Source organism: Silurus meridionalis, chromosome 18 (assembly GCF_014805685.1).
Source record: "Silurus meridionalis isolate SWU-2019-XX chromosome 18, ASM1480568v1, whole genome shotgun sequence".
Taxonomy (NCBI): Eukaryota; Metazoa; Chordata; class Actinopteri; order Siluriformes; family Siluridae; genus Silurus; species Silurus meridionalis.
Window position 1 is genome coordinate 18738436 of NC_060901.1, and position 27336 is coordinate 18765771.

The 27336-nt window shown below is 42.2% G+C and overlaps 4 protein-coding genes across 7 annotated transcripts; 2 read left to right on the top strand and 2 right to left on the bottom strand.

Annotated features, from left to right (window-relative positions):
• The first annotated feature begins 481 nt into the window (after positions 1–481).
• Positions 482–6058, top strand: ngs (notochord granular surface). 3 transcript variants are annotated; one of them, XM_046873874.1, is made up of 11 exons: positions 482–859; positions 2442–2601; positions 2688–2837; positions 2916–3035; positions 3250–3345; positions 4018–4152; positions 4247–4357; positions 4457–4567; positions 4635–4759; positions 5385–5615; positions 5698–6058. In XM_046873874.1, exons 1-11 carry the CDS (start codon positions 666–668, stop codon positions 5786–5788), a joined length of 1524 nt encoding a protein of 507 aa, XP_046729830.1. In that variant the 5' UTR covers positions 482–665; the 3' UTR covers positions 5789–6058. The 3 variants fall into 3 exon arrangements, with proteins under 3 accessions (XP_046729830.1, XP_046729831.1, XP_046729832.1); XM_046873875.1 differs by having other exon boundaries at positions 5703–6058; XM_046873876.1 differs by lacking the exon at positions 482–859 and adding an exon at positions 2127–2240.
• Positions 6059–6509: 451 nt separating this feature from the next.
• pgm3 (phosphoglucomutase 3) lies at positions 6510–12614 on the bottom strand. Of its 2 annotated transcripts, none has more exons than XM_046872470.1 (13): positions 12467–12614; positions 11320–11528; positions 10880–11064; positions 10660–10727; positions 10347–10480; positions 9832–10027; positions 9149–9306; positions 8637–8720; positions 8446–8544; positions 8240–8359; positions 7989–8111; positions 6908–7081; positions 6510–6779 (listed from the first exon to the last, which is right to left on the bottom strand). In XM_046872470.1, exons 1-13 carry the CDS (start codon positions 12543–12545, stop codon positions 6690–6692), a joined length of 1719 nt encoding a protein of 572 aa, XP_046728426.1. In that variant the 5' UTR covers positions 12546–12614; the 3' UTR covers positions 6510–6689. The 2 variants fall into 2 exon arrangements, with proteins under 2 accessions (XP_046728426.1, XP_046728429.1); XM_046872473.1 differs by having other exon boundaries at positions 12471–12606.
• A 1988-nt stretch (positions 12615–14602) lies between these two features.
• si:ch73-352p4.8 (cystine/glutamate transporter) lies at positions 14603–21262 on the top strand. The gene is made up of 12 exons (XM_046872937.1): positions 14603–14918; positions 15262–15388; positions 15527–15642; positions 16543–16668; positions 16752–16851; positions 17375–17419; positions 17498–17621; positions 18010–18113; positions 18258–18354; positions 19146–19295; positions 19702–19879; positions 20226–21262. The coding sequence occupies exons 1-12, from the start codon at positions 14681–14683 to the stop codon at positions 20288–20290; spliced, it is 1470 nt and encodes a 489-aa protein (XP_046728893.1). The 5' UTR covers positions 14603–14680; the 3' UTR covers positions 20291–21262.
• On the bottom strand, positions 21233–27162 carry foxm1 (forkhead box M1). The gene is given in 10 exon segments (XM_046872936.1): positions 21233–22612; positions 22685–22869; positions 23441–23492; positions 25169–25225; positions 25329–25457; positions 25536–25727; positions 25804–25955; positions 26040–26285; positions 26288–26425; positions 27032–27162. Coding segments are annotated over 9 exon segments (1797 nt in total). The 5' UTR covers positions 26403–26425; positions 27032–27162; the 3' UTR covers positions 21233–21943.
• Between the last annotated feature and the right edge of the window lie 174 nt (positions 27163–27336).

Genomic DNA, 27336 nt, shown 5'->3' on the forward strand with positions numbered 1-27336 from the left:
GTATTACAACTGGTTGTAATGATATCAAGATGTTTTGGGGGTTAAGACTATTCAGGTGAGAACCAGTAGGCAAGAAATTGCTTTTATGACGCGAACAAATGACGACATGATGTGGAGGACGAACAAGTCGTTTTGAGAATTTCATTTTTGGTCTGAGAAACGCTCCAAAGCAACAGGAAAAAATTGTAAGAGGTGGATTGGTTTAGGTAGGACACCACTGAAGGTCTAGGAATGAATGATCACTAATCCCCACAGTCACATCCCCAAAGTCTAGTGGAAGCTCTTTCCAGAAGAGTGGAGTTTATTATAATAGTAAACACAGCAGGTGGAAGGTGTATCATTATTTATTATTAGATTATGAAGAACACATATAGGTGTGATGATGAGGGGTGCACATACTTTTTGCTTTGAGGGAACGTTTTATGAACAGCACAATTCTCATACTGATGGCAGTTATTCCGTCTATTTGGAGGAGGGAAAATCTTCTTCACAGAGGAGCGCCAGATGGCTGAGTGGTTCGCCTCAGTGTTAAACTGAGACTCGACATTCCTCAGGGCGACTCGGGAGGGTGGATATAAAGAAGCACCGTGACTGAGGATCAACACAAACCCATTCCAGCTCGTTCTCTCCAGCGCAGCAGAGTGAAAGGAAACTCCAGCCTCACCATGAGTCGCAGCCCGGAGCGCATCTCCTCGTACAGGAGGCACTTTGAAGGAGCTCTTGCCTCCTCCTCATCCACCTGCCACATCCGGGTAGCCAGTCCGAGTCCACGCAGACGCGAAACCCGTCACCGGTCCGCCAGCTACACCCGCAGCACCCGCAGGACCCGTTCCGGCTCCCGCATCGCTCGTCTCACCGGGTAACACCACGGCCCTTTTTATCTTATTAACAAGTCTCATGGTTCAGGAAACCCACAGGAACCTGACATCTCCTCAAAACTTCTAATCTGATAATCATACACATTTAGAATATCCCAAAGAATGTTCATCAATCTCTACTCTACTCTACTCTACTCTACTCTACTCTACTCTACTCTACACTATTACTCTACTTTACTCTACTCTACTCTACTTTACTCTACTCTACTCTACTCACACCATTACTCTACTCTACTCTACTTTACTCTACTTTACTCTACTCTACACTATTACTCTACTCTACTCTACTCTACTTTACTCTACTTTACTCTACTCTACTCTACTCTACACTATTACTCTACTCTACTCTACTCTACTTTACTCTACTCTACTCTCACTGTATTCTACTCTACACTATAACTCTACTCTTCTCTACTCTACTTTACTCTACTTTACTCCACTCACTCTACTCTACTCACTCTACTCCACTCCACTCTACTCCACTCTACTCTACTCCACTTTACTCCACTCTACCTCACCGTATCTCACCTCACACCATTACTCCACTCTACTCTACTCTACCTCACTGTATCTCTACTATACACCATTACTCCACTCTACTCTACTCTACACCATTACTCTACTCTACTCACACCATTACTTTACCTGCTGTACTCTACCTCTATTCTTCTCACTCTATTCTATCTCTACATTACTCTCACTGTATTCTACTGTACACTATTATTCCTACTCTTCTGTACTCTACTCTATTCTACTCTACACTATTACTCTACTCTGCTGTACTCTACTCTATTCTACTCTACTGTATTCTATTCTACATTACTCTCACTTTATTCTATTCTACTGTTCTCTATGATACTATACTCTAATCTACTCTCACTGTATTCTACTGTACACTATTACTCTACTCTGCTGTACTCTACTCTATTCTTCTCTACACTATTACTCTACTCTACTTTACTCTACTCCCATTCTACTCTACATTACTCTGACTGTATTCTATTCTACTGTTCTTTTCGATACTATACCCTAATCTACTCTACTCTCACTGTGTTTTACTATAATTTACTCTACTCTACTTTGTTATACTCTTCTCAAATTGTATTCTACTCTATTCTATTCTATTCTAATCTACATTACTCTTAATTTCACTCTACTCTACTCTAATCTATATTACTCTTACTGTACTGTACTTTACTTTACTCTATATTACTTTTAATGTTCTCTACTCTACATTACTCTACATTACTCTACTCTACTCTACTCTACTCTACTCTACTCGATATTATTCTCTCTCTCTATTGTACAATGCTATACTTTCACTTCACTCTAGTAGATTTATTACTCTCTCTCGACTCTAGGGTATTATCTATTACTCTACATTATTCTTCACTCTACTCTCCATGGCTCTCACTTTGCATTATAGTCTATAATATTGTATAATCTTTACTACTTTTACTTCACATTAGTTTCACTCTACATTATTCTACTCTGCTCTACTCTCACCTGTCGGTCTACCATTCACTGTATGTTACTTATTTTCTTTTGCTATAACTCTTACAGCAGCGTGAGCATGAGCGCTCTGTGTGTTGGTATGGGTCTCGGAGGAGCCCTGGACCTGGAAGCTGCTTCTGCTGCCAACCAAGACTACCTAAACACGCGCACAAGCGAGAGAAAGGAGATGATCACCCTCAACGACCGCCTGGCTGTCTACATCGAGAAGGTATGTCTGTGTCCTCTGTGTTTACTCGCCGTTCCCTGGTGCACTCTGCTGTACACCTGTAATTAAGTTGAGCGATGTATGTGTAGGTGCGCTCGCTGGAGCAGCAGAACAAGCTGCTCGAGACCGAGATCGAAGCGCTGAAGGGCCGATACGTGAAGCCATCAGGCTTGCGCATGATGTATGAGGAGCAGCTGAGGGAACTCAGGAGGGTATCCGATCAGATGAGGGTCCAGAGGGTAAGCAAATGAGACAAAATAAATCAAGTTGTTTATTTAAACACTTCAGTCACAATAACACATAACTTTTCCCTGAAGGACATTGCTTTAGCTGCCAAGGACGCCATGGTTGCGCAGCTGGAGATGGTCAAGACCAAGTATGAGGAGGCGCTGGAAGCCAGGAAGAAGGCCGAACACGACATTCAAGCATTTAAGCCTGTGAGTTCACTCTAATATCTCATTTCTGAGAGACATAGAGTTTTATCACGGGCTTCTCAGTACGACATGAAAATGACTCATAGACAACATTTTTCTCAGCCTCTTTTGAGCTTAACCATGACCTTGTTTACATCGATAACAGCCAGGTGTCAATTAAATGACAAAACCCTTCACATGATGCTGAGAGAAAATGTTTTGCTGTTTGGTTTGCCAGGATGTTGATGCTGCTACGGCCGCTCGCATCGCTCTGGAAAAACAGCTGGAGAACCTGGAGGTAGAGATGGAGTTCCTTCAGAGGATTCACAAACAGGTAAGGCTGTCTTAATTCCCTGCTGTTTTCTCACTTTACTCTCACGCTCCTCTCACTCTTCTCTCACTCTTCTCTCACTCTACTCTACATTACTCTTATTTTGCTCTCACTCTATTGCGTTATGTTCTACTATACAGGATTCTCACCCTACTCTCACTCTACTCTCACTCTATATTCACTCTATTCTCATTTCATTCTCACTCTATTGCATTAGGTTCTACTCTACAGGACTCTCACTCTGCTCTCACCCTATTCTCACCACACTCTCACTCTACTCTCATTTTGCTCTCACTCTTCTCTCACTCTATTGCGTTATGTTCTACTTCACAGGATTCTCACTCTAATCTCACTATTCTCTCACCCTATTCTCATTTGCAATGTTTAACTATACAAAACTTTCATTCTACATTCATTCTACTCTCACTCCAATGCATTATGTTCTACACTACAGAACTCTACAGGACACTAACTTTACTCTAACTCAACTCTACTCTCACTATTCTTATTCTATTCTCACTTTACTCTCACTTCACTGCATTATGTTCTACTCTACAGGAATCTCACTCTACTCTCACTCTCTTCTCGTTTATTTCTCAGTATAAAACAAATCCTTTTTTTTACGGCTGCATTTTCATTCACGTGACATAAAACCTTGTTTGAAACTTTGTTTAGGAAATCGAAGAACTCATGGCTCAGATTTACGAAACCGTGGCTAAAGTGGACATGGCCTTCGCTCTGCCTGACCTCGCGTCCGCCCTCAAACAGATCCAGACCCAGTACGACAGCATCGCAGCAAGGAACCTGCAGGTAGAATCCGAACGACAGCTGCAGTTCCTGCATTGCGTAATAAAACATGGCGGCGACTTATTATGTCTTCTGTCTTATTATGTCTTTTTTTTAGGATATGGATGCCTGGTATAAAACGAAATTCCAGGACTTGAACACGGCGTCGACGCGACACGTGGAATCGGTCCGTGGAATCAGGGAAGAAGTCGTGAACTACAAGAAGGACGTTAGTGCAGTACTACTTTTGCTCGTTTCTATCTCACGTGGACGTCATGTATATATGAGTGTATGTATGTACTGTATATAAACGTGTGTGTCTCGATAGATTCAAAATAAGCAGCGAGAACTGGACGCTCTTAACACCAGGTACGAGACACTGTTGGCTCAGATTCGGGACAACCAAGAGAAATACAGGAAGGAGGAAGAGGAGTTACAGGTAAGCCAATCTTCTGATGCACAGGCTCAATCACATTGATAGAGGCTCATCGCGGTGTGTTTTGCAGATCCGCATCGAGGCCCTGAAGCAGGAAATGAAGTTGGTTAAAGAGAAGATCACTCTGCTGCTGAAGGAATATCAGGACCTCCTCAACGTGAAGATGGCTCTCGAGATCGAGATCACCACGTACAGGTACATTTTAATGAGCACCTGACTTGTTCCATCTATAGTTCTTCTGGAAGCTGTATAGGTGAAGATGTCTTTTAAGATCTTGAGTCTTGCTATAGATCAGTAAAGCATACTGGACATCTAGGGGATGATTTGGAATGCTGAGTGCACCCCAGACCTCCTCACTTTACCTACAACTATACCTGGGAGCTGGAAACTTTCAGGGACATAAGGAATAGAAGGACACGTGGAATGATGGCATGATGTGTGCGAAAAGAGTCACGGGACTTTTTAGAGTTGCTATAGCAACCCTTAGTAGGACCGCCTACTTGCAACTTAATAGATTCAAGATTCGCGGCTATGTAGCTTTTTTTACGCCATTTGGCATACGCCCTTATCCAGAGCGACTTTTATCTCAATTATATCAATGATCTCATTCATTTAACTAAACAGTTGATGGCTGCTGAAGGGTCCAGCAATGGCAGCTTAGTGGTGCTGGGATTTCTCGCAACCTTCTGATCGGAAGTCCAACATCTTAACTACTGAGCTATACCTTTGAGAAATATGTTCTAGATATTTGTGGAAGTCTAAAATGCAAAACTTTCCTCATTGCACTTATAAATAATATTAAAGCATTTTTCTTTTTCAGGAAATTGATCGAGGGGGAGGACACCCGCTTATCCACGATGGTCCAAGGCATGTCTCTGATGAGCCTCAGCCTCTCCGGGAGTCTCAGCACCGCAGGAGTGAGGGTGAGTGGAGCCTTAGCTGAAGGAGTCGGAAGAGCCGGAGCGTCGTCCTCCAGCCAGGGCACCACCAGCGAGGAGTTCTCTCACGAGCAGGCTGTGGAAATGACTGAGAGGAAGACCGTCCTCATCAGGTACAAGTATCCATTTATACACCACCTTGAACCCTGTATTCATCTCCTGAATTCTTCTTGATGCTCTTTCAACTTTGTTCAGAACAGTTAAGACAGACGATGACGTCATTCAGAGAGACACGCAAGAGCGCACCATCACCATCTCCGGAGCCGCCGATGAGGCCGATGAGTAGCCGACGACGACGTCGAGCTCAGAAATCCGATCACGTGACAAGTCATTTAAAAGCCAATAATTTCTAACCATTATTACCATTTTAGAATTGTTTATTAGAGAACATGAACGGACCCGTATTACAGATGTGAAGCTCCGAAATCCGATCTCGTGTCGTCCGACGCAGCTCATGCGCTTCGACTAAACCGCTAACGCACGTGTTCTAGCTTTTAACCCTCTGGTGTCATCTCTGGTTCAATCACATGCGTGAAATAAACATGACTGCAAAGCATCTTTTCTTTATTGTCCGCCTGCTTTTATTTTATACAAATCACCAGTTAGACGTGATAAGGTCAAAAGTATTGGGACACCCAACTTTTGCCATGTGACATTCTTTTTTCCAAAGTGTTCCCACAAAATTGATGTTATTGGATGATTTTCACATCATTAGGAGACCCAAACCGGTTCAAGCATAACAATGTGCATCCTTCAAAGCAGCCTAATTAAGCAATCAGTTGGAGCGGAAGATCTCGAGCAGGTCTCCTATAGAGCTATAAACCTCATTGGGGATAAAACTGTCTTGAGAAAATCTAGTTGAACATCTTCCCAGAAGTTTGGAAGCTTATTATTAAAGCAAATTAGGACTCTGTGTGGAATTTGTTGTTTGAAAAGCACACACACCCCGATCTTACGGTCAGGTGTCCACAAACCTTTGGACTTGAGTAAATCAGAGATCAAGCAGAAAGTTTTACAAGATTTTTATTTTTTTTAATTGTAGTTTTTGTTCTTTTATAAATTTTTTTTAATACCAAAAATATGTTCACAGTTCATATTAAACCATACAATAAGTGCAAACAGGATGTGCAGCAGTGAATCGAATTGAATCGAATCAAATCAAATGATCAACGGGTTCACACTCGGTGTCAATTCAAAGGCTTCGGTTCGTCTCCGACTCCTCCGGCGAGCCGATATACAGCCAGACTGACTTGATGTGCCAGGGCGTCTACGCTCTCCTGCATGACACACACACACACACACACACACACACACACATAACTGATCGTGTGAGATAGGATAGTGTGTGTGTGTGTGTGTGTGTGTGTGTGTGTGTGTGTGTGTGTGTGTGTGTATGTATGTATACCTGCGTGTCAGCTTCAGCATACACCCGGACCACGTCCTCGGTGCCGGAGGGTCTCACGAAAGCCCGGGCTTGTCTGTATTTCTTGACCAGAGCATCTATGGAGTCTTGTAACCCGGCCGGCGTTACGGCACGTCGCTCTGCATCCGTCGTCTCGATCACCCGCCTATCTGCTACCTGAAGGTACAAACGAATACATCAGATCGAATTAAACAACGAAGACAAAAAAAACTTTAAGCATCTCTTCACACAAGGTGCTGTGCTTAAGTGCTCCCCCCCCACCATCACATTTTCCCCATGTGATCATTCTAAATAAAAAAATAAACAAATACAATTACAGTTCTGGAAAAAAATTACCTGCAATATGATTTTGTGTCAAATGATGCAAAACGATCTTCAGACGGCTCTATATACTGTATATGGTGCTGTGCAATAATATTTACCCCCCCCCCTCAGTTCCTCATGTAATAATTAATTATAAATAAAAAAATAAAAAAATAAATCATCACATTTCTTGAAAATGTTTATCAAAAGATGCAAACCGATTTTCCAGGTTTTGTATATGCGTATATGTATACAGATAGCTAGATAGCTAGACAGACAGACAGACAGATAGATAGAGTGTTATGCATAAGTATTCACCCTCTATCCCTATCAAGGTTGAAATATCTGCTGTATAGATTTTCGATCAAAAAGGTGAAATCCAGTATTCAATCGTTTTGCATAAGTATTTACACCCTTAACATTTCCTCATGTGAATAAATAAATAAATAAAGGAAATACACATTTACTATAAAAATACAGTGGTGTGCACATGTATTTACCCCCTTGATCTATTTATAACCCCTCCCCTTTTTTGTCATACTTTTGCAACAGATTTTGCATACAATTTATACTTAAGACACATTAAGTAATCGTGCGTCATTAAATGCAATTTTAAATATGTTTCTCGACTGTATCCAAATGAATATTTAAAATGGGAAAGTATTTACAAAAATTAAATAATAAATACATAAATAAAAAGGCATTTTATAAACTTAAGATTGGAGAAGAAACGCTCTACAAAGAGGCTCAAACAAACGACCTTGACTTTGAGCTGGCGGTTGGGCAGGTCGGTGTAAATGGAAGCCCAATCCTGAACACTCATCCCTCTGACGGCCAGCATGGCTTCAATTAGGAGCATATCAGAAATGGCGTCACCTGTAGCCTTCAGCAGGAACACCACATAAAGCAGAGATTTTAGTCTCAGATTTTGTCACAAAAACAATCCAGGTTCATTCATAGTAGTTACAAGAACTTGAAGTAATAAAACAGCTGGTGCTGGTGTTCACGGACCTGATTGATGAGGTTCACGGTGCTCTCCAGGAGCTTTCCCGCACGCTTCTTCTCATCGCTCGCGTTCGACTCTTCGGCCAGCTCCCGGATCTGCTCTTCTGCTTTTTTACTGAAAAGAACCTTCACCGTAGCAGAAAGCAAAAACTAATCAGATTCTACTTCAATCTGCCTTCAAACGGCCGTGATGTTGTGCGTGTTATATTTACCGTGCCGTGGCCGTTGGCTTCGAAGTAAACGCCGACGTCGAATTTCTGAGCCTCGTGATGCAAATGTTTGACTCCCGTCTTCGTACAGCAGACGGTAACCTAATCGCGTAGAGGAGAAAACACCCGTCATACGTCAGCGAGCGGGTTGTATCAACTAATAATGTGTGAGAGAAAGAGGTCTTCAAAACCACCTTCATGACGTCTTCGAGGTATCGTGTAGAGCTTCCGTTGGCGTATGCCGTTTGAACCACGGCGACCTGCAGGTTTAGCCCCGCCTACGGAAACACGTGTGTAAAATCAAGGTGAAGCATCATGAACTGTTTAGGTACTGATGCAGGTAACATTAGAAGGCCTGGGGATGTGTCTCAATTCATCAAATTGTTGAAATCGAGATTGCAACACCACGGAGGCCGAGGCGCGTCCTGAGGGACGCATAGAATGCAGATTAACATGGCAGAGGCAGAGCTGCATCTTCCTGAGGACGTCCCATACAACCGGTTGCCTTGGACCTCATATGAGTGGGTGTCAGAATACTTTTGGCCACATGCTGTATGGGTCGAGCTCATGATTTTTTTTTTGTTGTTGCTTCCCTACCGTAGTTCATTTTTAGAAATATATTAATATTTATTAATTGTTATTATAGTGTCAGAACGAATCCCAACCCAAGGATTCGTACTGAACGTGGGACCGCATGCGTTCGTACCTCCGTCAAAAGCTCCTTGAGGTAGGTGCTAATCAGGGTAGCTATTTTATCGCCGTCCAAAAGATGGAAGCGTGCGTTAGAGTCGCTGTAGTAGTAAACGATTCGGTCCGCGTCGCCGTCGAAGGAGCAGCAGCGCTGACCCGGACTCATCTGCATACCTGGAGAGTTAAACAAAGGAAGAGAGATGAATCTACTTATCTTTTCATTTATTTATTTTTTTTATTTTAATGCAGGTGTTTGTTTGTTTTTTATATACGTCACCATGCATCAGAATACATCGTTAAAACCGATATACAGAAAATAAATAGAACTAGAAATTACACGGTAGGACCAAAAGTTTGTGGACACCTGGTCGTAAGATTTGCATGTGCTTTTCTCGCTGTTATAATAACCTACACTCTTTCGGGAAGATGTTCCAATCCCAGCCACACTAAGCTACCTCCCTGTAGCCAGACCCATAACCCCATAGCTGCTTAGATGTATGAAGAGATCATGCCAAATGTAAATTATTCGGAAGGTTCACATCCGGGTATCGTCGAGTGAGGGTTTCTTGACCCTCCGTGCTGCATCATGGCTGACCCCGCCTTCCTAACATGAAGATACGCGAAGAAGGTATTTCACTGTGACAAAGTCTGTAGAAAGAAACACATACGGCTGGAAAAGGCCGGCCGGTTTGTGCGTACCTCGCGGAGCTTTCTGCTGCACTTTCACGTAATCGGCTCCGCACTCATAGTTGAGTCTCCCGCTGCTGCCGTCATTAAAGATCTCCACCTGCAGCTCGGGCTTCAGAAACGCCTCCATTTCTTTCATCTTCAGGGCCCCGATCCCGTTGGCGCCGTCCACCAGCAGCATCTTCTGGTCGAGGGTGCGCTTCGGGGCCTGGGGTGAGACACGATCCGGATCGACTGGGTTGAATTTAAGCACGACAGTGAACCCAAAAGTATTGGGACACCAGACTTTTCCAGCTACATGTGTTCCTCTAAAATAAAAATAAAAACCATTTTACCAGAAACTTGATTGTATAGGATGTCTTAGAACATGGGTTGGAGTGGAAGATCTTATGGAGCTCCACACCTTGTGGAATGGGATGCTCAAAAAACTAAGCACATCCCATGCTTAAGCTCGAGTGTCCCAATACTTTTGCGCAGGTAGTGTATTCGTTCCTTGTAACCGATCGAAAAACTGATTCTCGTCTTACGTTCTTCGTGAGCTCCGCGAACGCCTTGGAGAGTTTCTCGTAATATCCTTGGGTCGTAGCGTCTCCGTAGCAACCGCCGGTGTTGCGACACAGGACCATATAATGCAGCTGAGGTGTGGTCACAAGGCCAAAGTCTTTAATAAACACACCCACCCACACACCCACCCACACACCCACCCACACACCCACACACACACACACACACACACACACACACACACACACACACACAGAACAAACACAGAGCGATTCAAATTTGAATATAATACAAATAAAACCCAATTCTCTTAATGAGCACTATCTGTGAGCGCACCGTGACTATGGCCTTCTAAACAGGAAATGCCATCCAGCACGGCCCGGGACAGGTTCTCACTGCTTGGCCTGAGCAGAAAAACGTACAACCGGTCAGTTTGTACACGTCTACACTTTATTTGCTTATTATTATAATAATAATAATATATTATTATTATAATGTATATTATTTTTATTATTATAATAATAATAATAATAATAATAATACGTCTGATGGATACCTGGTGTCTCGGCCGATTATGACACTCGCTGCCTGAGCCATGTCGACACCTTCGCTCTCGACGATGCCCTTCAGTACAGCGCACAAATCATCCTGGTCCGCGTTGGCCAGCTGAGTGGCGTAGCCTTCCCAAGCCGGAGTCACCATCTCCCCCATCGGGTCGATCAGCTTCACCCCGTTGTCCTCCTGAGATTGCACAAAATGAAAGAAAACGATTTTGAAGATTTACAAAAGTTTGTGGACACCTCAGCTCTTTGACAGAACCTCCACCCAAGATCTTCCACTCCAACCCCATATCTTCAAGGGGCTGGCACGGTGTCGTCGTCACGTTCGAGCGAAGGCTGAATTCAGTGCCATCCAAAGACATCACAAACAATAGTCTGCTATTTGAATAGTTGGGTGTCCCAATACTTTTGGCCACACTGTTAACGCACCACCCACCTCTGGATTGTGTGACGCCGTGACCATGACGCCGATGGTGGACTTGGTTTGCTTGGACCTCAGCGTGGCTAGCAGGCCCATGCGGAACATCACGTGGTCCAGACGATCGGCGGCGGTTCGGAACCCGGCCGTTCCGTACTGTAACGTCAGCCCCTTCGGTTTCGGGTGGAGCGCGGATTTCTGGGAAACGTCCCCAAACTGGGCCATGGCTAAAATACAGAAATCAGGAAAGAGTGAGACGTTTGCAAGTTCTACACTTTTTAATTTTTTTCATAAAGCAGAATATAGGGTAGTACCAAAAATATATGGACACCCCGCCATCATACCCCTCCATATCCGGATTGAATCCCACTTATAATAAACCTATACTACATCCTGGTGGCAGAAGATATTCAAATACAGGAGCATTATCTAGATCGGAAAGGGCCTGCGAGGGTCTTCCGGTTCATTCCAAAGGTGTCGAAGAGGGTTGAGGAGGTCATAGATCTGTGCACAAGTTCTTCATGGAGGTCATGTGGTGTCCAGGAGAATGGTAGAACACAATTTGGGAATCTGAGTGCTTAGGGAAATTGTAATACTACAGCGTATGGAGACTAAATACAGGATGGTCCTAAAGAGTACAACCAATCACAAGCTGGTATACCTGCCAACCTGCCTCAATTACACAACTACACACTATCGGGCCAGAAGTATTCAGACACCCGACTTTCCCCATACGTAATTTGTGGTTCTTTACTGTTCCCACTGAAAGGCACACAATAGTATAGAACGTCTTGGGAATTTTTTCCATTTATTAAACTTAAAACCTGTTCAGTGCTCCTGTGCACAATTCCAGCTCCATGAAAAATATGGGTCGGAGTAGAAGATCTTGGAAGATCTCTAAATTCTAATTGAACACCTCTGGGATGAATTGGAACTGGTCTGATGGAACATCTTCCCAGAAGAGTGGCGCTTATTATAATAGCAATTGTGGAATGGGATGTTCACAAAGCACAAAACAATGACAGTCAGGTGTCCATAAACTTTTAGCCATGCACCCGTTAATTTAGTAACATATTTATAATCCTATTTATATACAAACATATTCATTTATAATTCCTAATTTTACAAATTAAAAAAATTAAATCATTTCAGTTGTTATACTCACTTACTCGGGTGTTGTCAAACCAAATCTGAAGTGATTGAAGTTCCTGCTTCCGGGTTGATGATGTGGCCGGTTGGCGCATGCGCAGTCATAAATAAGACCGTCCCTCTTACTAAGTGCACTATGTAGGGTGTAAAATCAGAGCTCATTTATTATCGCTTTTGGGATCCGGCCGAATCGAGGGGCGCGTTCATGGAGATCAGAGTCTGAGCGAAGCGAACTGCGCATGCGCTGATCTGTCTGTCTGTCTATCTATCTATCTATCTATCTATCTTTATGTATGTATGTTTGTATGTATTTAAGAAGTATGTGTGTAAAAGAAAAAAGTCAGTAGTTTGTTGTTTGTGTTCACATTTATAGATTGTTGAAAATTCACCTTCAGCTGTTTAAACAGACGTCTCGCTGTACAGCATCCTACCGAAGGAGACCTATTTGTGCATTTAAACTGTGTGTGTGTGTGTGTGTGTGTGTGTGTGTGTGTGTGTGTGTGTGTGTGTGTGTGTGTGTGTTTTCTAAAAGAACACAAGAGTCGCAGCTGCACTGGCAAGGCACAAAAATGTGGGTCTTTATGCTGGATTCCTGTCTCACGCTGTGCTCACACACACACACACACACACACACACACAAGCATGCACGCACACACTCTCTCTCATCAGAACTGTGGCTTCTACTACATCTTAAATACAGCAACAAAGAAAAAAAATGCAATTAAAATAATTTAAAAAACATTGACAGTAACAGAATGTTTTTAATGGTTATAATGGGAATTTTATTGATTTGATTGGAAACTGTAATGGTGTAATATAACCCTGTAGGTGTGTACTGGTATTATGTTGCCTTCTATTGATATTAATACTATTAAGGACCAATAGAACACATTTAGGGACCATTGGGGCATTAATAAAGCATCCAGATCCCAGGAGGCCACTCAAGATCAGGTGTCCTAATACTTTTAGTCCCAGTTTTCTCAGTCTTCTCACAGGTTTTTGTTTCATTTGTTGTTCATTTCGACACTCTACAGTCCTGCTGTCTCTTAGTTACGACTGGAAGAACAAAAGTTCAGCGAGAATTAACAGCAGGGCCGAGACAAAGATCGGAAAGATTGAAAGAGGGCAGAAAAACGAATAACACAAAACACATAACACTTTTTATACTTAGGATACAAAAGGGATGAAAAAAAGTTGTTAAATCACTTGCTCATGAATAAATCTTCATGCCCCCTTTGTGCTCTCTCTCCATCTCTATTTTTTTTCTCTGAGGAGATAACAAATCAGAATTTTTTAAGATAACCCAGAATTTGGAGATTCTGTGATTTCAGATTTTGAGATAAGAAGTCAAAATTCCGATATAACCAGTACGGATTTTTACGTAATAATAAGTCAGGAAAGTTGAAATGATAAAGAATTCTGAGATAATGAGTAAAAATATTGAGATAATAAGCAGAAATTTGAGATAAAAGGTTACAATTTTGAGATAAGTCTGATTTCTTTTTAGATAAGTCTGAGATAATGAGTAAGAATGTTTTCGATAAAATCCGAATTTAGATTAAGTAAAAAATTTGAGATCATATGTCAAAAATGTTGAGATAAGAAGTCAGAATTATTAAAACAATAAATCAGCATTTTGAGATAATAAGTAAAAATTCTAAGATGTCAGATATAGAATTGTTTAATATAAAACAATAATTTTGTGATAATAATTTAGAACTCTGAGATAATAAATAAAAAAAATCTGAGATGATATATCGGATTTTTATAACAAAAGGTAAGCAAATTTTAAGATGTCTGAATTTTTTGTCAAAATACAATTTTTGAGATAAGAAGTCAGATCATTCTCAACATTTTTGAGACAAGTCAGAAATCTGAGATAATTAGTAAGAAATCTTGAGATAATAAGTCCAAAGTTTTGGGATAATTAGTCAAAATTCTGAGATAAATTCGAATTATTGAGATACGTTGAGATGCGTAAAAAAAACGAGATATGAGTAAGAATTATTGAGATAATAAACCAGAATATCTGAGATAATAAGTCAGAATTTGGTGACAGTGCATCAAACAGCACAAACAAAAGGTTGTTAAAGAAATCTTTGTGCCCACCCCCCCATGGCCTTGCTCCGACCCCCTAACCACATGTTTACCTCCACTGTGAGGGTTGTGCTGTTGCTCTGCTCGGCAGCAGGAGGTTCCTCTCTCTCTTCGTCCCTCTTTCTCTAAAGAGATGTCAGTATTGAAGGGATCTGAAGCAGACATGGTGAACCAGAAAACAGAGGATGAAGGGACGGACAATCGGGTCCACCTGAGGCGCAGCATTAGCCTGGTGCCTGCGGTGTCTTTTATCGTGGGCAGCATGGTGGGCAGCGGGATCTTCATCGCCCCTAAAGGAGTGCACATCAACACAGGCAGCGTGGGGCTCTCGCTGCTCGTCTGGGCGCTCTGTGGACTCCTGTCTACGTTTGGTATGTTTGATAAAGTAAAAACAAATAACCGATCAAATGTATAGGGAAGGTTTGGGATTTTCTTTTCTCTTCGCTTGAAAATATTAGATACCTGACCATAAGATAAGATGTGCATAGTGCATGCATGTATAGTGAGATGGATGGTGTAAGATCCAAGATATTTATTTGAGATAAAAGAGCAGGTCTAGAAATATCAAACTAAAGAACTGAAATAAACATAATGGGAAATTAGGACACAGGTGCTAGTAATCACAACATGACACAAGTTTACAGGTTGAGCCTCTTGTCAGGATGCCAGGATGTAAAAAATCATATAATGGTCTTGTCGTGTTTTTGAATTCAGGTGCTTTGTGCTACGCTGAGCTGGGAACCAGTTTCAGAAAGTCTGGTGCACATTACACGTATTTGCTTGAGACCCTGGGGCCACTTCCTGCTTTCCTGAGGCTTTGGTCTGAGTTCATTTTCATCAGGTATCTAAATCACAAGATCAATAATAAATTAAATGAATTGCTCTGATTTGGGATGTTGTGAAACAGGAAGTCGCTGTGAAAAGACAACAATTTCAACCTAATGTTTGGACTTCGGGGTTGCTGCTTATCTTTTCGCAGACCCGCGGTGACGGCGTATATCGCCCTGGCTTTCGGACACTATGTCGTCGAACCGTTTTTCACGCCGTGCCCAGCTCCTCTGCCGCTAATCAAATTGACCAGCTTTCTCGGAGTCAGTGAGTGAAATTTCTGTGCATCGAATTGTTCCCATGACGACGTCCTGCTAAACAGAATAATGAAGAGTGTCTCGCTTTATCAATGTATGTTTCATTCTAAAATGATGCTGATAGGTACTATTGGGACACCTGACGCTTGAACTAGGAGACCCCAAACCTCCAGCCTGACGATGCCTCTGTGCTCAAATAGCAAATAACAGCAAATAAGGACTCAAATGCTCAGTCAAATTCTTCTTATGTATATCCCAGACATGTCAAAGTGCAAGGTCAGCCATGATACAGTGCTCCTGGAGCTGAGAGGGTTAAGGGCCTTGTTTAAGGGTCCAACATTGGTAGTACTGCGGCCTGAATTCCTGTCCTTCCAATTTGTAATCAAAAGTTCTAACCTTTGAGCCACTACAGACCCAAAACACAGCTATGTTGGTCAGCATTGTTCAGGGATTGAATACCTGGTTTTAGGTGTCCACAAGCATAGATACATATATATTGGTGCATCTGCAGAAAAGTTAACAATGTGATGCAAATTTATTTCTATAGAATTATTAGTAAATGCGCGATACTTTTTGAAAGTGACCAATTATTTATGACCAATATTTGCTATGTAGATCGAGTTCTCCTAAACCCAAAACTACGGAGGACAAGGCACGTCCTGAGAGTCACATTGAATACAGATTAACATGGCAGAGGTAGAGCTGCAACTTCCTGAAAACCGAACAGGAAAATATCCTCTGGTTTTATTTCATATTTCAAAGGGGCCATGTGTTAGCAGTCAGAAGGCACTTGATAAAGTAAACCGATGATTTGCTGTTTTGAAGAAAAACAAAAGCGAACTTTCTGTACCATATTGTACACCATCGTATTTTTTCCAGTGCGTCGTATCACTTTTCTGCTGTTTTTTAGCATTTCTGGTCGCTGTGAACTGCTGGAGCGTATCGCTAGCCTCTCGTATGCAGGTTGTCCTCCTGATCGTTAAACTCTTTGCTCTGGTTCTGATCATCGTCCCAGGAGTTATGGCTCTGGCCCAAGGTAGCGCAGATTCCATCGCAGCAATTTCATCCCAACGTGGAACGTAAGATCCTGCTGTAACGCTTGCGTTTATCTCCGTTCAGGGCGAACCGAAAACTTCGAGAACGCTTTCAAGATGGAGTCGCTCTCGCTAGCAAAGCTGCCATTAGCCTTCTACTCGGGGCTTTACGCCTATTCCGGATGGTAAGTAACAACTTCTGATTTTTATTTAATTTTTTGGAAATAAATCAAAATTTGCAGCTCATTATACAGTTCATAAGAGGTTATTTACATGTAAATACATATCTGGAATTATATGAGCCACATTGTGTGGACCAAAAGTATTCGGACACATAGTATGTGGTTCTTCCACGAATTGTTACCCCAAAACCAAACACGTCTTCGGATGCACTAGAATGAAATGTTCCTTTTTTCACTTCAAGTAAAACCATGCTGGTAGATATACTTTATGAGCAAAAGTATCGGGACAACAACAGCCAGGGTTGGAGTGGAAGATCTAAAGTGGCCTGCTATAACCCGTACTGAACACCTTTGGGTGTTGGGAAAGCTGGATGGTGAGGAGGGAGGGGGTATAATATGTGCAAATTGTTCTACTGCAATACAAAAAAAAAATATTTTGGTTTAAAACCAAGAAGCAGAAGCTCAGAGGTCCTGGTTTTTATATCTTTATCCATGCTCGTAAACTTGTTGCTTCGCTTTTTTTCAGGTTTGCGTTGAACTTCGTGACCGAAGAAGTTATCGATCCAAAAAGGTACACAATGCTGGTGGATTATCAGATTTTTCAGTTCACACACTTTCATAATTATGTTTCTATGTGTGTATTTTCCAGGAACATTCCGCTGGCCATCAGTTTGTCCATGGTCACGGTTACTACTTTATACGTGCTCGTGAACGTCGCGTATTACACCGTGATTACCGAAGACGAGCTGCTGAGATCGGACGCCGTCGCGGTGGTCGGTATTCGTAGAATTTATTTGCATCGTACTATGGCGTTTTTGCAGCCATATGACATTCTTTCTCAAAAAGTCCCCACAAAGATGCTACACAATTGTATTTACATCTTTGGATGCATTAACATGAAAATTCTCCCTTCATTTAAACTACAAAAAACGTTTTTTCCTGACCCTGTGCTCAAACCCAGTGTGGAAGATCTTGCTTTAGAGCTATTAAAATGAATTTTCTATATTGAATTCACCACAAGTCTCTATAAACTCTTTCACCAGAATAAACACACATCTCTACAAAATGTAGAGGAACATCTTCTCTGAAGTTTTAAGGATACTAGAACTGATCATGTGGAATGAGATGTTTCCACAAACTTCAAATCAATCTTTTTTTCAGACATTCACCAGCAAAGTCCTGCCCAGGATGGTGTCAGTGGTGCCCCTACTGGTGGCCATGTCCTGTCTAGGGGCCATGAACGGAGGGATCTTTTCAGTACCGAGGTACAAAATCAGTTTAAAGCAAATGTAACTTTGTCTGGTTAATAGGTTTTTTCAGTGTGTGTGTGTGTGTGTGTGTGTGTGTGTGTGTGTGTGTGTGTGTGTGTGTGTGTGTGTGTGTGTGTGTGTGTGTGTGTGTGTGTGTAGAATGTTATTTGTGGCAGCCAGAGAAAGGCAATGGCCAGCTATATTTTCCATGATACACATACGAAGAAAGACACCGATGCCTGCTGTTCTACTGCTGGTAATCCACTGTATTTCAGATTCTTCATTCCTTCTTCATCATCTGTTCATTTTTAATTTCCCACAATGCTTCTGCATGCTCAATTCTGATTGGCCAGAAAGTCTTTTCTCCATAGTATTCATTCTAATAAATTATGACCTCTGTAGTAAAAAAAACATGGTAGTGATGAATCGTTAATAAACCGTTCGTTCATTTTGAACGAGTCTTTATCGTGACTCAGAAGAATGAGTCACGATTCGTTTATTTTTTACTGGACGCACATGAGCAGAGCATCGCTGAATCTCTGTAGGTTATGTACAGGATGGGACATAGTGGAGTGATGGGAAGATAGAATAATTTTTTATTGACTTGTTTATTTGAATTTCGTTCATCAAAATGAACTCAAAAAAAAGATTTGTTCATTTTGAGGAACGAGATTCAAAGAACCGAGTCGTTAAAATGATTCAATCTTCCCATTAATACTTTATGGAGGACAGGTCATATAAACGAGTGAAATATTTGTGTGTGTGTGTGTGTGTGTGTGTGTGTGTGTGTGTGTGTGTGTGTGAGATCGTTAAAGGGTATCATGTTCTTTTTAAATATCTGATTGTAAAGAAATTTCAGGTTGTGAGTAGAAATGCGAGTTGTGTGAAGATTAGTTAGAAACAAGTTCACCCTCTGACCAATCAGATGCAAGCATTGTTTCCAGATCATTTTAATGTGCTATAAAAAAAAAAAAGTATTGACCAAATTGGACCACATCTCCATCATCTTATCTTCGGTTGTCTCACCTCGGGTTGCTATGGTTCCAGTCCCCTCTGGTGTTTATCATGCTGGCAAGAGAAGACATCTATCAGCTGATCAACTTCGCCTCGTTCTCGCGCTGGCTCTTTATCGCCATGGTTACGCTGGGGCTCCTGGTCCATCGCTACCGATTCCCGGACCATCCGAGGGCGTTCAAGGTTTGCAACTTTCGATAACGATTAATACGATGCAGGCCAAAAGTATTGGGACACCTGCCTTTCTAGCCATATGTAGACATTCTCCAAACTGTTTCCACAAAGTTGGTTAGATTTGGAGACCCAAACCTGCTTCAGTACAATGACATAAAGCACAAAGCCAGCTCCATGAGCATATGGGTTGGTGTGAAAGACCTTGAGTGGCCTGCTATAGAGCTGTAAAGCCTTTGTGGCTGAATGAGCACCACTTCCATTTTCCCAGCTCATTATAAAAGCAAATATGTGGAACAGGATGCTAAAAACGGCAATCAGGTGTCCACAAACTTTTGTCCATATAGTGTCTTTTTCATGTCAGCTATTAATGATAATTTGATGACCAATATTTATGTTTTTTTTCATACGAGTCTAGGTTCCTCTGGCGGTTCCTGCGATCTTCACTGTGGTGTGTTTCTTTATCGTGGGTCTGTCTCTGTATTCAGACCCCTGGAACACAGGCTGCAGTTTGGCCGTCACTCTTACTGGAATCCCCGTTTACTACCTGACCATAAAGCACTCGTACGTTCCGAGCCGGTGGAGAAAAGCCTTCAGTGAGTTACACCTTTTTACCTTCTCATTTGGTTCCTGGACACACTTTTTTTTTTACTCAATCATCTCCAATAAACACTTTTTAATGGGTTTTGATGGATGTCCAGGGAGTATTGGGTGTGGGGTGGGAATACACACAAACACACATTTGGGATGAACTGGAACGCTGATTGTCGTGAGCTAGTGGTCTAGTGAAACATCTTCCCAGAAGAGTGGAGGTTATTAGTACAGCAAATGTGGTCTCGATGTGGAATGTATAGTCAGGTGTCCACAAACTTTTGTCTGTGTATTTTCTTCTCCCTAACCAGATGTTCCACTCATATCAGTTTCTTCTCTTGCTCTTTTCAGATTATTGCAGCAGACAGCTTCAGATCTTGTTGGAGGTGGTGCAGCAGGAAGTTCCGACATACTGAATACACTTCATCCCAAACTTCTTCTACATAAGTTCTTCATGAAGAACTTTTAACATCCCTGAAATATTTCGATTGCACAAAAAGGGTCTTCATACGCAGTAATCTCAATGTTGATCGTATAGAACGTCATAGAATGTAGTTACAAAACCGATTGTACGTGGTGATAACAAAAGGTTTTAAGACCTGGAGGTATTTCTTTTCCAGGCACCTTCCGCAATTTGCGCCAGATCTCCGCAATCTTGTCAAAACGCAGAGCATCTTCCGGACCGTCTTCTAGCACTGCTCCCGATGTACATTACACAGGACCACATATCACTTAAAGACTTATGAAGGTCGGCGCTACCTGTGACTGTGCGGGCAGCCTTGTGCTGCCATCTGTTGGTGTATTACAGAACTAGCCTCAAAACTTTATCATACCACCCTATATGGCCATTCGATCGATTCATAATTCATGTTTCATAAACCCATGTACATTCAAATTCTACCATTTATCACAAATGTTCACTAGTTATAGATTCTAACGTAGTTTTGAACCGGATCAGTGCTAAAACAAAAAGTGGTTCTTTGGGAGAACCGAAAACGAACCACCTTGTCAACTGATTCTCAGAGTTTATACTGTCTTTTAACAAAATACACTCTATGGTCAAAAGTTTGTGGACACCTGACCGCAAGATTGGTATGCAAACAATTTTTGACCTCATTTGTTGTTATAAAAAGCTCCACGCTTGGGACGCCATTCCACGTGATTTTGGAGTGCACTTCTAGATATTTGAAGATCTTCCACTCGAACCCATATGTTCATGGAGCTGGTTTTGTGCACATGCTGGAACAAGTTTAAGTCTCCTAGTGATGGGAAATAAAACTATATACGGCTGGAAAAAAAAGGCAGGTTTCCCAATCATTTTGTCCATATAATGTAAACTAATACACAGAAAGTTGATGAAGGATTTTAATAAAATTTTATTAACAATACACACAGACTGTGATGATGATGACAATGAGGTTAAAATAATAAACAGGCAATTTGTTTTTTTTTTAAAAGCCAATGCATGCAAGAACCATAGAATTCACCGAGTGCCAATATCATATCATATAACAATATAATGTATATTCGCTCAAATCGTACATCTTAAAATAGAAATCTCAGGTCTATTTCTCGTTTAAGAAGCAGTAGTGTCTGTTAAACTCATTTACACACCTGAAATCCATATACAAATATTACAAAATTGTGCAAAATTCCTAAATACATTCCTTCCACTGGTTGTTTTGTCCCCTTGTCCCTCGCTCATGCATCCTTTTTTTACAGTGATAAATACACTCTGACTGGACGTATGTACAGTAAACAGGGACAGGAAAACACAAAAACAAAGATGCGTAAAGGGATGGAAGAAGGAGAGCAAGACATAGATAAATAGAGTGAGCAGATTAAGGAGGAATGTGTCGCTGGAAGCGGAAAAACCAACAAAGAAGACACTGACGTGGATAGAGAAAGATTGGCAGGCTGTAGAATGAAAGGCAGAGGTACAGATAAAAAATCTAAAGATTTATTATATTAGGAAAAAAAATACGAATAAGAAAAAAAAGAAGAGTAATCACTCCGAGGCAGTGTAAAAGCGGGTGAGCAGCTTGACAAAAAGAAATTGCGCCGTGCCATTATTTAAGCTCGGGAATTAACTGTGACCAGCTAAGGTTGGCCATGCCGAGGTCGTCGTCCTCCAGACATGAGAAGCTGATGTCCACTAGGATTTTGCTCAGGCTGTCGTTCATGGTGTCCAGAACGAGGCCCTCGGTGAGTGAGCGGTTCTGTGGCTCAAGCGAGCGGTTTTGTGGCTCGCGCAAGCAGGATGTGAGCAGCTCACGGGGCGAACTGAACAGCTGGAGGTCTTTGAACGGCGTCCCATTGAGGCTCAGACCGCTGAGCTCGTGCTTCTGCGGCGTGCGGATCGGGCTGAAATCTAGCACGCTGCGGCCGGCTTTGCCCAGCGGCGTGATCCTCCACGGCTCCAACGCCTTGCTGGGGGTCGAAGACGCCGGGTGGCTCGCTTTGACGGGCGTTTTAAAGGTCTCGCCCTCGGGCCGGGGCTCCGCCTCCAGCTCCACCTCTTGGAACGTGGAGCCGTCCAGGGCCAAGCCCGAGTCGAAGAAAGTGCTGTCGGGGAAGAGCAAGACGGGCTCCTCTGTGGAAGGCGGGACCAGGCGCTGTTTACGACGCGAGCTGCTTGCCTCCTTACGTTTGCTGATGTGGGAATCAGGGATGCACTCGTCCTTCATCTCTGGGACCGGGGTGGAGATCAGGACGGTGCTGGATTCGCTCTTGGAAACCTTTTAAAACAAAAGTAGCAGAGTTAACCAGGGAAGTGTTTTCTCACGGGTTTCTGAATGAGCAGGATTTACCTTCGGAGCGATACAGAGCCTCTTGCACCCCGATTTCGAAACCGGATTGGAGGCGGAGGAGCTCTGCTGAGAGGTGGACAAAGGGAGCGCCGCCGGGGAGGACAGGAAAAGCGAAGGAGTCAGAGGAAGCTGAATCGGTACGAGGTACGAGTTGGTACGTGGCAGGAGAGGCTTCATTTTCCTTTCTGGAGATAAAATATAAGAATACATCAAATATCATCGTCCCTTTTTGCTCTACCTCCGTGCTTCCAGGAAGATGTTCCACTAGATTTTGTGGAGATTTGCAGCTCCTTCAGCCACACCAGGTCAGGTACTGATGTAGGGTGAGGTGAGAAGGCCTGAGGTGTGGTCAGCTTTAAAAATTCATTCCAAAAGGTGTTCAATGGGGGTTTATAGATTTATAGCAGACCACTCAAGAGCTTCCACTCCTATATGTTCATTGAGCCGGTTTTTGTAGTTCAACTAAAGGGAAAGTTTCATGCTAGAGCTGCGTCTTCCTGCAGTCAGAAAAGGAAAAGAACGTCTGGATTTATTTCATTTTTTTGCACAAAAAGGGGCCGTGCGTTAGAAATCCGAAGGCACTTAATAAAGTAAATTGATCTTCTGTCTGTCTGGTGCAAAGAAATCAAAGCAAACCATCTGCACCATATTGAATTGCGTAGCATCGTATTTTTTCTTTCATTAAATCTCATTGTGTGTGTGTTGATTGAGTTAAAATAAAAGTCTAAACAATAACTTTCATGGATGTTCACCTACCTGTGGTACAAGTGGTCAGCCTTTTCGGATCGGGGACAACTGGCTTTTGTTGCTGTGGAGACACAGCAACAATCCTGTCAGTTTTGCAAAATCTAAACTCTGTATCTGCAGTTTCCCTGCATAAAGCTCCAAAGCTGAGCAAAAAGTTTGGGGAGACCTGAAGATACTCATGCTTTTTCAAACATCCGGTTCCACTTTTTTTTTTCGAAGAACATCCACTCTTTGAGAAAGATGTTCTAATTGATTTGAGGAGATTTTTTTAGAAGTCAACAGCACCGATGGTTGATTGCTGTAACTATCAGCAAAAAAATCCATACCATTGTTTTTTCCAGGTTGCATTCTACAGTAAGAGAGCGGCCTCTAGAGGCGAATCATTGACACCACATGCTGACGCAACTCTTATTTTCCTCTTATTTTAAATTGATTAATATAATTAATACTAGGGATGCACCGAAATGAAAATTCTTGGCCGAAACCGAAAACCGAAAAAGAGGAAAGCAAGGCCGAAAACTGAAAACCGAAACACCGAAAAAAATTATGCCAATTATTATTACCATTGCATTTATGTCTATGACTGTGTACCAACCTTACTCAAATCAAGGCATTTCAATTGCATAAATTAATATTAAAGTTTCAAAGAATAAATCAATTTCAAATTATGAAAATATTTATTTATAGCACATTGCAACAATGCACAGGATAAAATAAATTAAAATTCTAACTTAAATGTTTAATTTAAATGCACTCGTGTACATTAAATAATAATGTACAGGCCCTCTGGCCTGCTGAAAGGTTGTAAAATTAAATATGTTCTTTCATAAAAACAAAGTGCATTCAGAACAAGTGCAACTGCTTAAAGATACAATACAACAATATCACTGGGAAACTTCCTTGCCTTTTCAAAAAACGTCTGCCACAGACGGAGTGCGCATGCTCGAAGGGGTTTTATTTTTCTGTGCCGCGTTCTTCTCATATTCAGCATAGCGATCGGATGTTTGGATTTCAGGTGATAAATTAAACCCGACGTGGAGAAAGTCTTTGCAGACGAAATTTCGGCATTACATGTTTTGCAAATCGCTATCCGTGGGTCTTTCTCAGATATACTGAAATACGTCCACACCGCAGACATGTTGCTTCAGACATGCACGTGCGGGCCGCGGTTTCTGTTTGCGTCATCACAACAAACTGTTTCGGCCGTGTTTTTTCGGTGATCAAAATGCACTTTTGGGCCGTTTTCGACTGAAAATTTTCGGTGGCCGAATATTCGGTGCATCCCTAATTAATACAATTATTTAATTTTACATATTTTCCTGATTCAGTACTGCTTTTTTACTTGTTTTAATAAAGTTCAGTATTATTTACATGAAATTATTATAATATTTTTTTTAAGTATCCATTTCGAAAAAAAAATCGGCTATCTACAAGTACGATCCAACCTGTTTCGGTCGACCTCTAAATTTGTACTCATTCAGATTGTTAATTCAGTTGTGGGAACATTTTGCCGAAGAACCACATACGGCATATGGAGGGGAAACATTTTTACAGTCAGGTATCCCGATACTTTTGCAAATTTGTGTCAAAGAAACACATGGATATGAACATTCTTCCTGAACTGAACTTCATAAATCCTGGAATAAAATATACGTGGATCATTCGGAGATTCGGAAATGAGCAATGTGTCCTCTCTGTAGCGCAGTGTAGAAAAAATAACAACAAATAAATTCTTACTTGGTAACAGACTTGCATGGTTTGTGCGAAAGAGCGAGATGCCGGATCGAGTTCAGGCTGCAGAGGGGGGCAGAAGGGAGGGGTGGGGGACAAGAGGCAAAATAAAGTGTGAGATAAGGGTTCTGGAGGTAAAATGGACGAGAAGGAGGAGGAGGTTTACCTTGTACACCTGCTCTAAGGTCAGACAGCGGTTTGCTTCGGGTTTTATGGTCCAGAAGGAGGTCTTGCCGTCGGGGGTGCTCTCTCTGACGAACATGTCGTGCAGCGAGAGATTATGGCGAATAGAGTTCTAATAAAGGGGAAAAGGAAACGCTAGTGAAGTGCACGGTTTTTACTGTGATCGTGTAGAAATTTCAACGGATGTTACCTTCCAACCGGGTTTGGCGACATCCCGGAAGTAGGGGAAATGATCCTCGATCCAGGTATAGATCTCCTTCAGGGTCATCTTTTTATCTTTCTTGCTGTTGATCGCGAACTGGATCATGGCCATGTAGGAGTAGGGCGGCCTTTCTGAATGCGGACCGCTGACGCCGCTCGGTTCTCCATCTCCTCGCTGTGCCTGAAGGGAAAACACGATCTTGTTTCCACGACAATTCAGAAATTTGTACATAGCAAGAACGAGAAATCAGCGGTACCTCTTGCAGCTGGACGCAGGCCTCGATGTTCTCTTTATCGGAATCTTTCTTTTCCGGCTTGGAGACGTTTGTGACGTCCGTGTTCATTTTCCCCAACCACTGGATGTTCGTCAGGCTGGTATCCAAGAGACTGCGGTCCGAGTCGTTTTTCACTAATGATCCAGCAAATGGTAGAATCAGCAAGAAATCAAGCGAAGCGATCTATATATATACACATATACATATGAAACACGTACATCTGAGAGCTTTGCTTGCAAGCTCCTCAGGCCCGAGGTTCTTCCCCTCATCACCAAGAGCTTGGACGCCGTCCTCCGATCCATTATTTCCGCTCAGCAAGATAAACTTGTTCGGCCCCCGAGGGCCACTTTCCTTCCCTTTGGCCGTCAGAATGTCGATGACGCTCTGAAGATCTGCCGTTTTTGGTATAACCACCACTTGCGTGTCCGCCATGGTGGGATGGTCCATAATGCAGACGCCATCGGAGGCAGGCCGGGACCCCTGCGCCGGGTGGATTTGCTCCGCGGCCCGTCGGCTTCGTTCCTCTGAAACGGCAACTTCCTCCTCTTGAGGATTAATGGCCTCCTGGGACTCTCCCTCATCCTGTTCACAGCAAACCAGATCCCTGCAAACACAGATTCCACATTAAGTGACAATGGATTCAGATCCCAGATACCAAATCTACTCATTTTTGAATCGTAAACCTGAGGCCCTCAAGAATCAAATGTTATCCATCACACACCTTGGAAATCCAAACAAAAGGTCCAAGTTTTACAATTCAACCGACTCGAATAGATTTAACCGACTATTATTGTTTTTTGAATATTAACCAACGTGGTGACGTCACTCGTCTAGAACAGAATACGGTCATAATCCAATCGGTTAATGATCGGAAATCAGAAATACATGCGCTCGTGTTTTATCTCGGGATTTTATAAGCAGCAGCCTGCGATCGGAGAGCGAGTGTATCTTCAGTACAATACAATGACGTTGATAGGGATTTCCTCTGCACATAACGACCCACGGTTCGGATCGGAAATCGCAATTCTTGCAGCTGGATTTAATTGTAAAAACCTGTCCACTTGCTATTTCTATATTAACAAAAAGCATCCTAGATCGACACCATCTTCAACGTCGTCATCATCATCATCATCATCATCATGGTTTATCTTATCATAAATCCGTAGCTACTGGTCACCAATGTAATTATTATTTATGATGGCAAACCAACCTTCATATTATGATAGATCTCAGGTTATCCTGTCGATTTTTTGTTGTTTTCTTTTTTCTTTTTGCTTTAATTCTCTCCGCTTGTAAAATGATGAAAGCGTAACCTCCTGGATGTCCCACTTCCGTCTTCTTCACTGTGCAAGTTTGAATTTTGGCGCAGGCCAATCACCGTAGGTCACGTGATCTGGTTCTGTCCAATCGGCGCACGCCGAGGAAGCTTCGCGAACCAATCCGAGGAGATGCGGAAGTGCGAACGGATACAAAAGAACAAAATAAAGATTGTAATAATGAAAGAAGAAATGAATG

Coding starts and splice junctions, on each gene's coding strand:
- si:ch73-352p4.8 (XM_046872937.1), top strand. CDS start 14,681: ATGTCAGTATTGAAGGGATCTGAAGCAGACATGGTGAACCAGAAAACA. Junction 15,643..16,542: donor GACCAGCTTTCTCGGAGTCA/GTGAGTGAAATT, acceptor GCTGTTTTTTAG/CATTTCTGGTCGCTGTGAAC. Junction 19,880..20,225: donor CCGGTGGAGAAAAGCCTTCA/GTGAGTTACACC, acceptor TGCTCTTTTCAG/ATTATTGCAGCAGACAGCTT.
- pgm3 (XM_046872470.1), bottom strand. CDS start 12,545: ATGCGCCAACCGGCCACATCATCAACCCGGAAGCAGGAACTTCAATCA. Junction 10,481..10,659: donor TTTAGAAGGCCATAGTCACG/GTGCGCTCACAG, acceptor TGTTTATTAAAG/ACTTTGGCCTTGTGACCACA. Junction 8,360..8,445: donor AAGCCAACGGCCACGGCACG/GTAAATATAACA, acceptor GCTACGGTGAAG/GTTCTTTTCAGTAAAAAAGC.
- ngs (XM_046873874.1), top strand. CDS start 666: ATGAGTCGCAGCCCGGAGCGCATCTCCTCGTACAGGAGGCACTTTGAA. Junction 860..2,441: donor CGCATCGCTCGTCTCACCGG/GTAACACCACGG, acceptor TAACTCTTACAG/CAGCGTGAGCATGAGCGCTC. Junction 4,568..4,634: donor AGGAGGAAGAGGAGTTACAG/GTAAGCCAATCT, acceptor TGTGTTTTGCAG/ATCCGCATCGAGGCCCTGAA.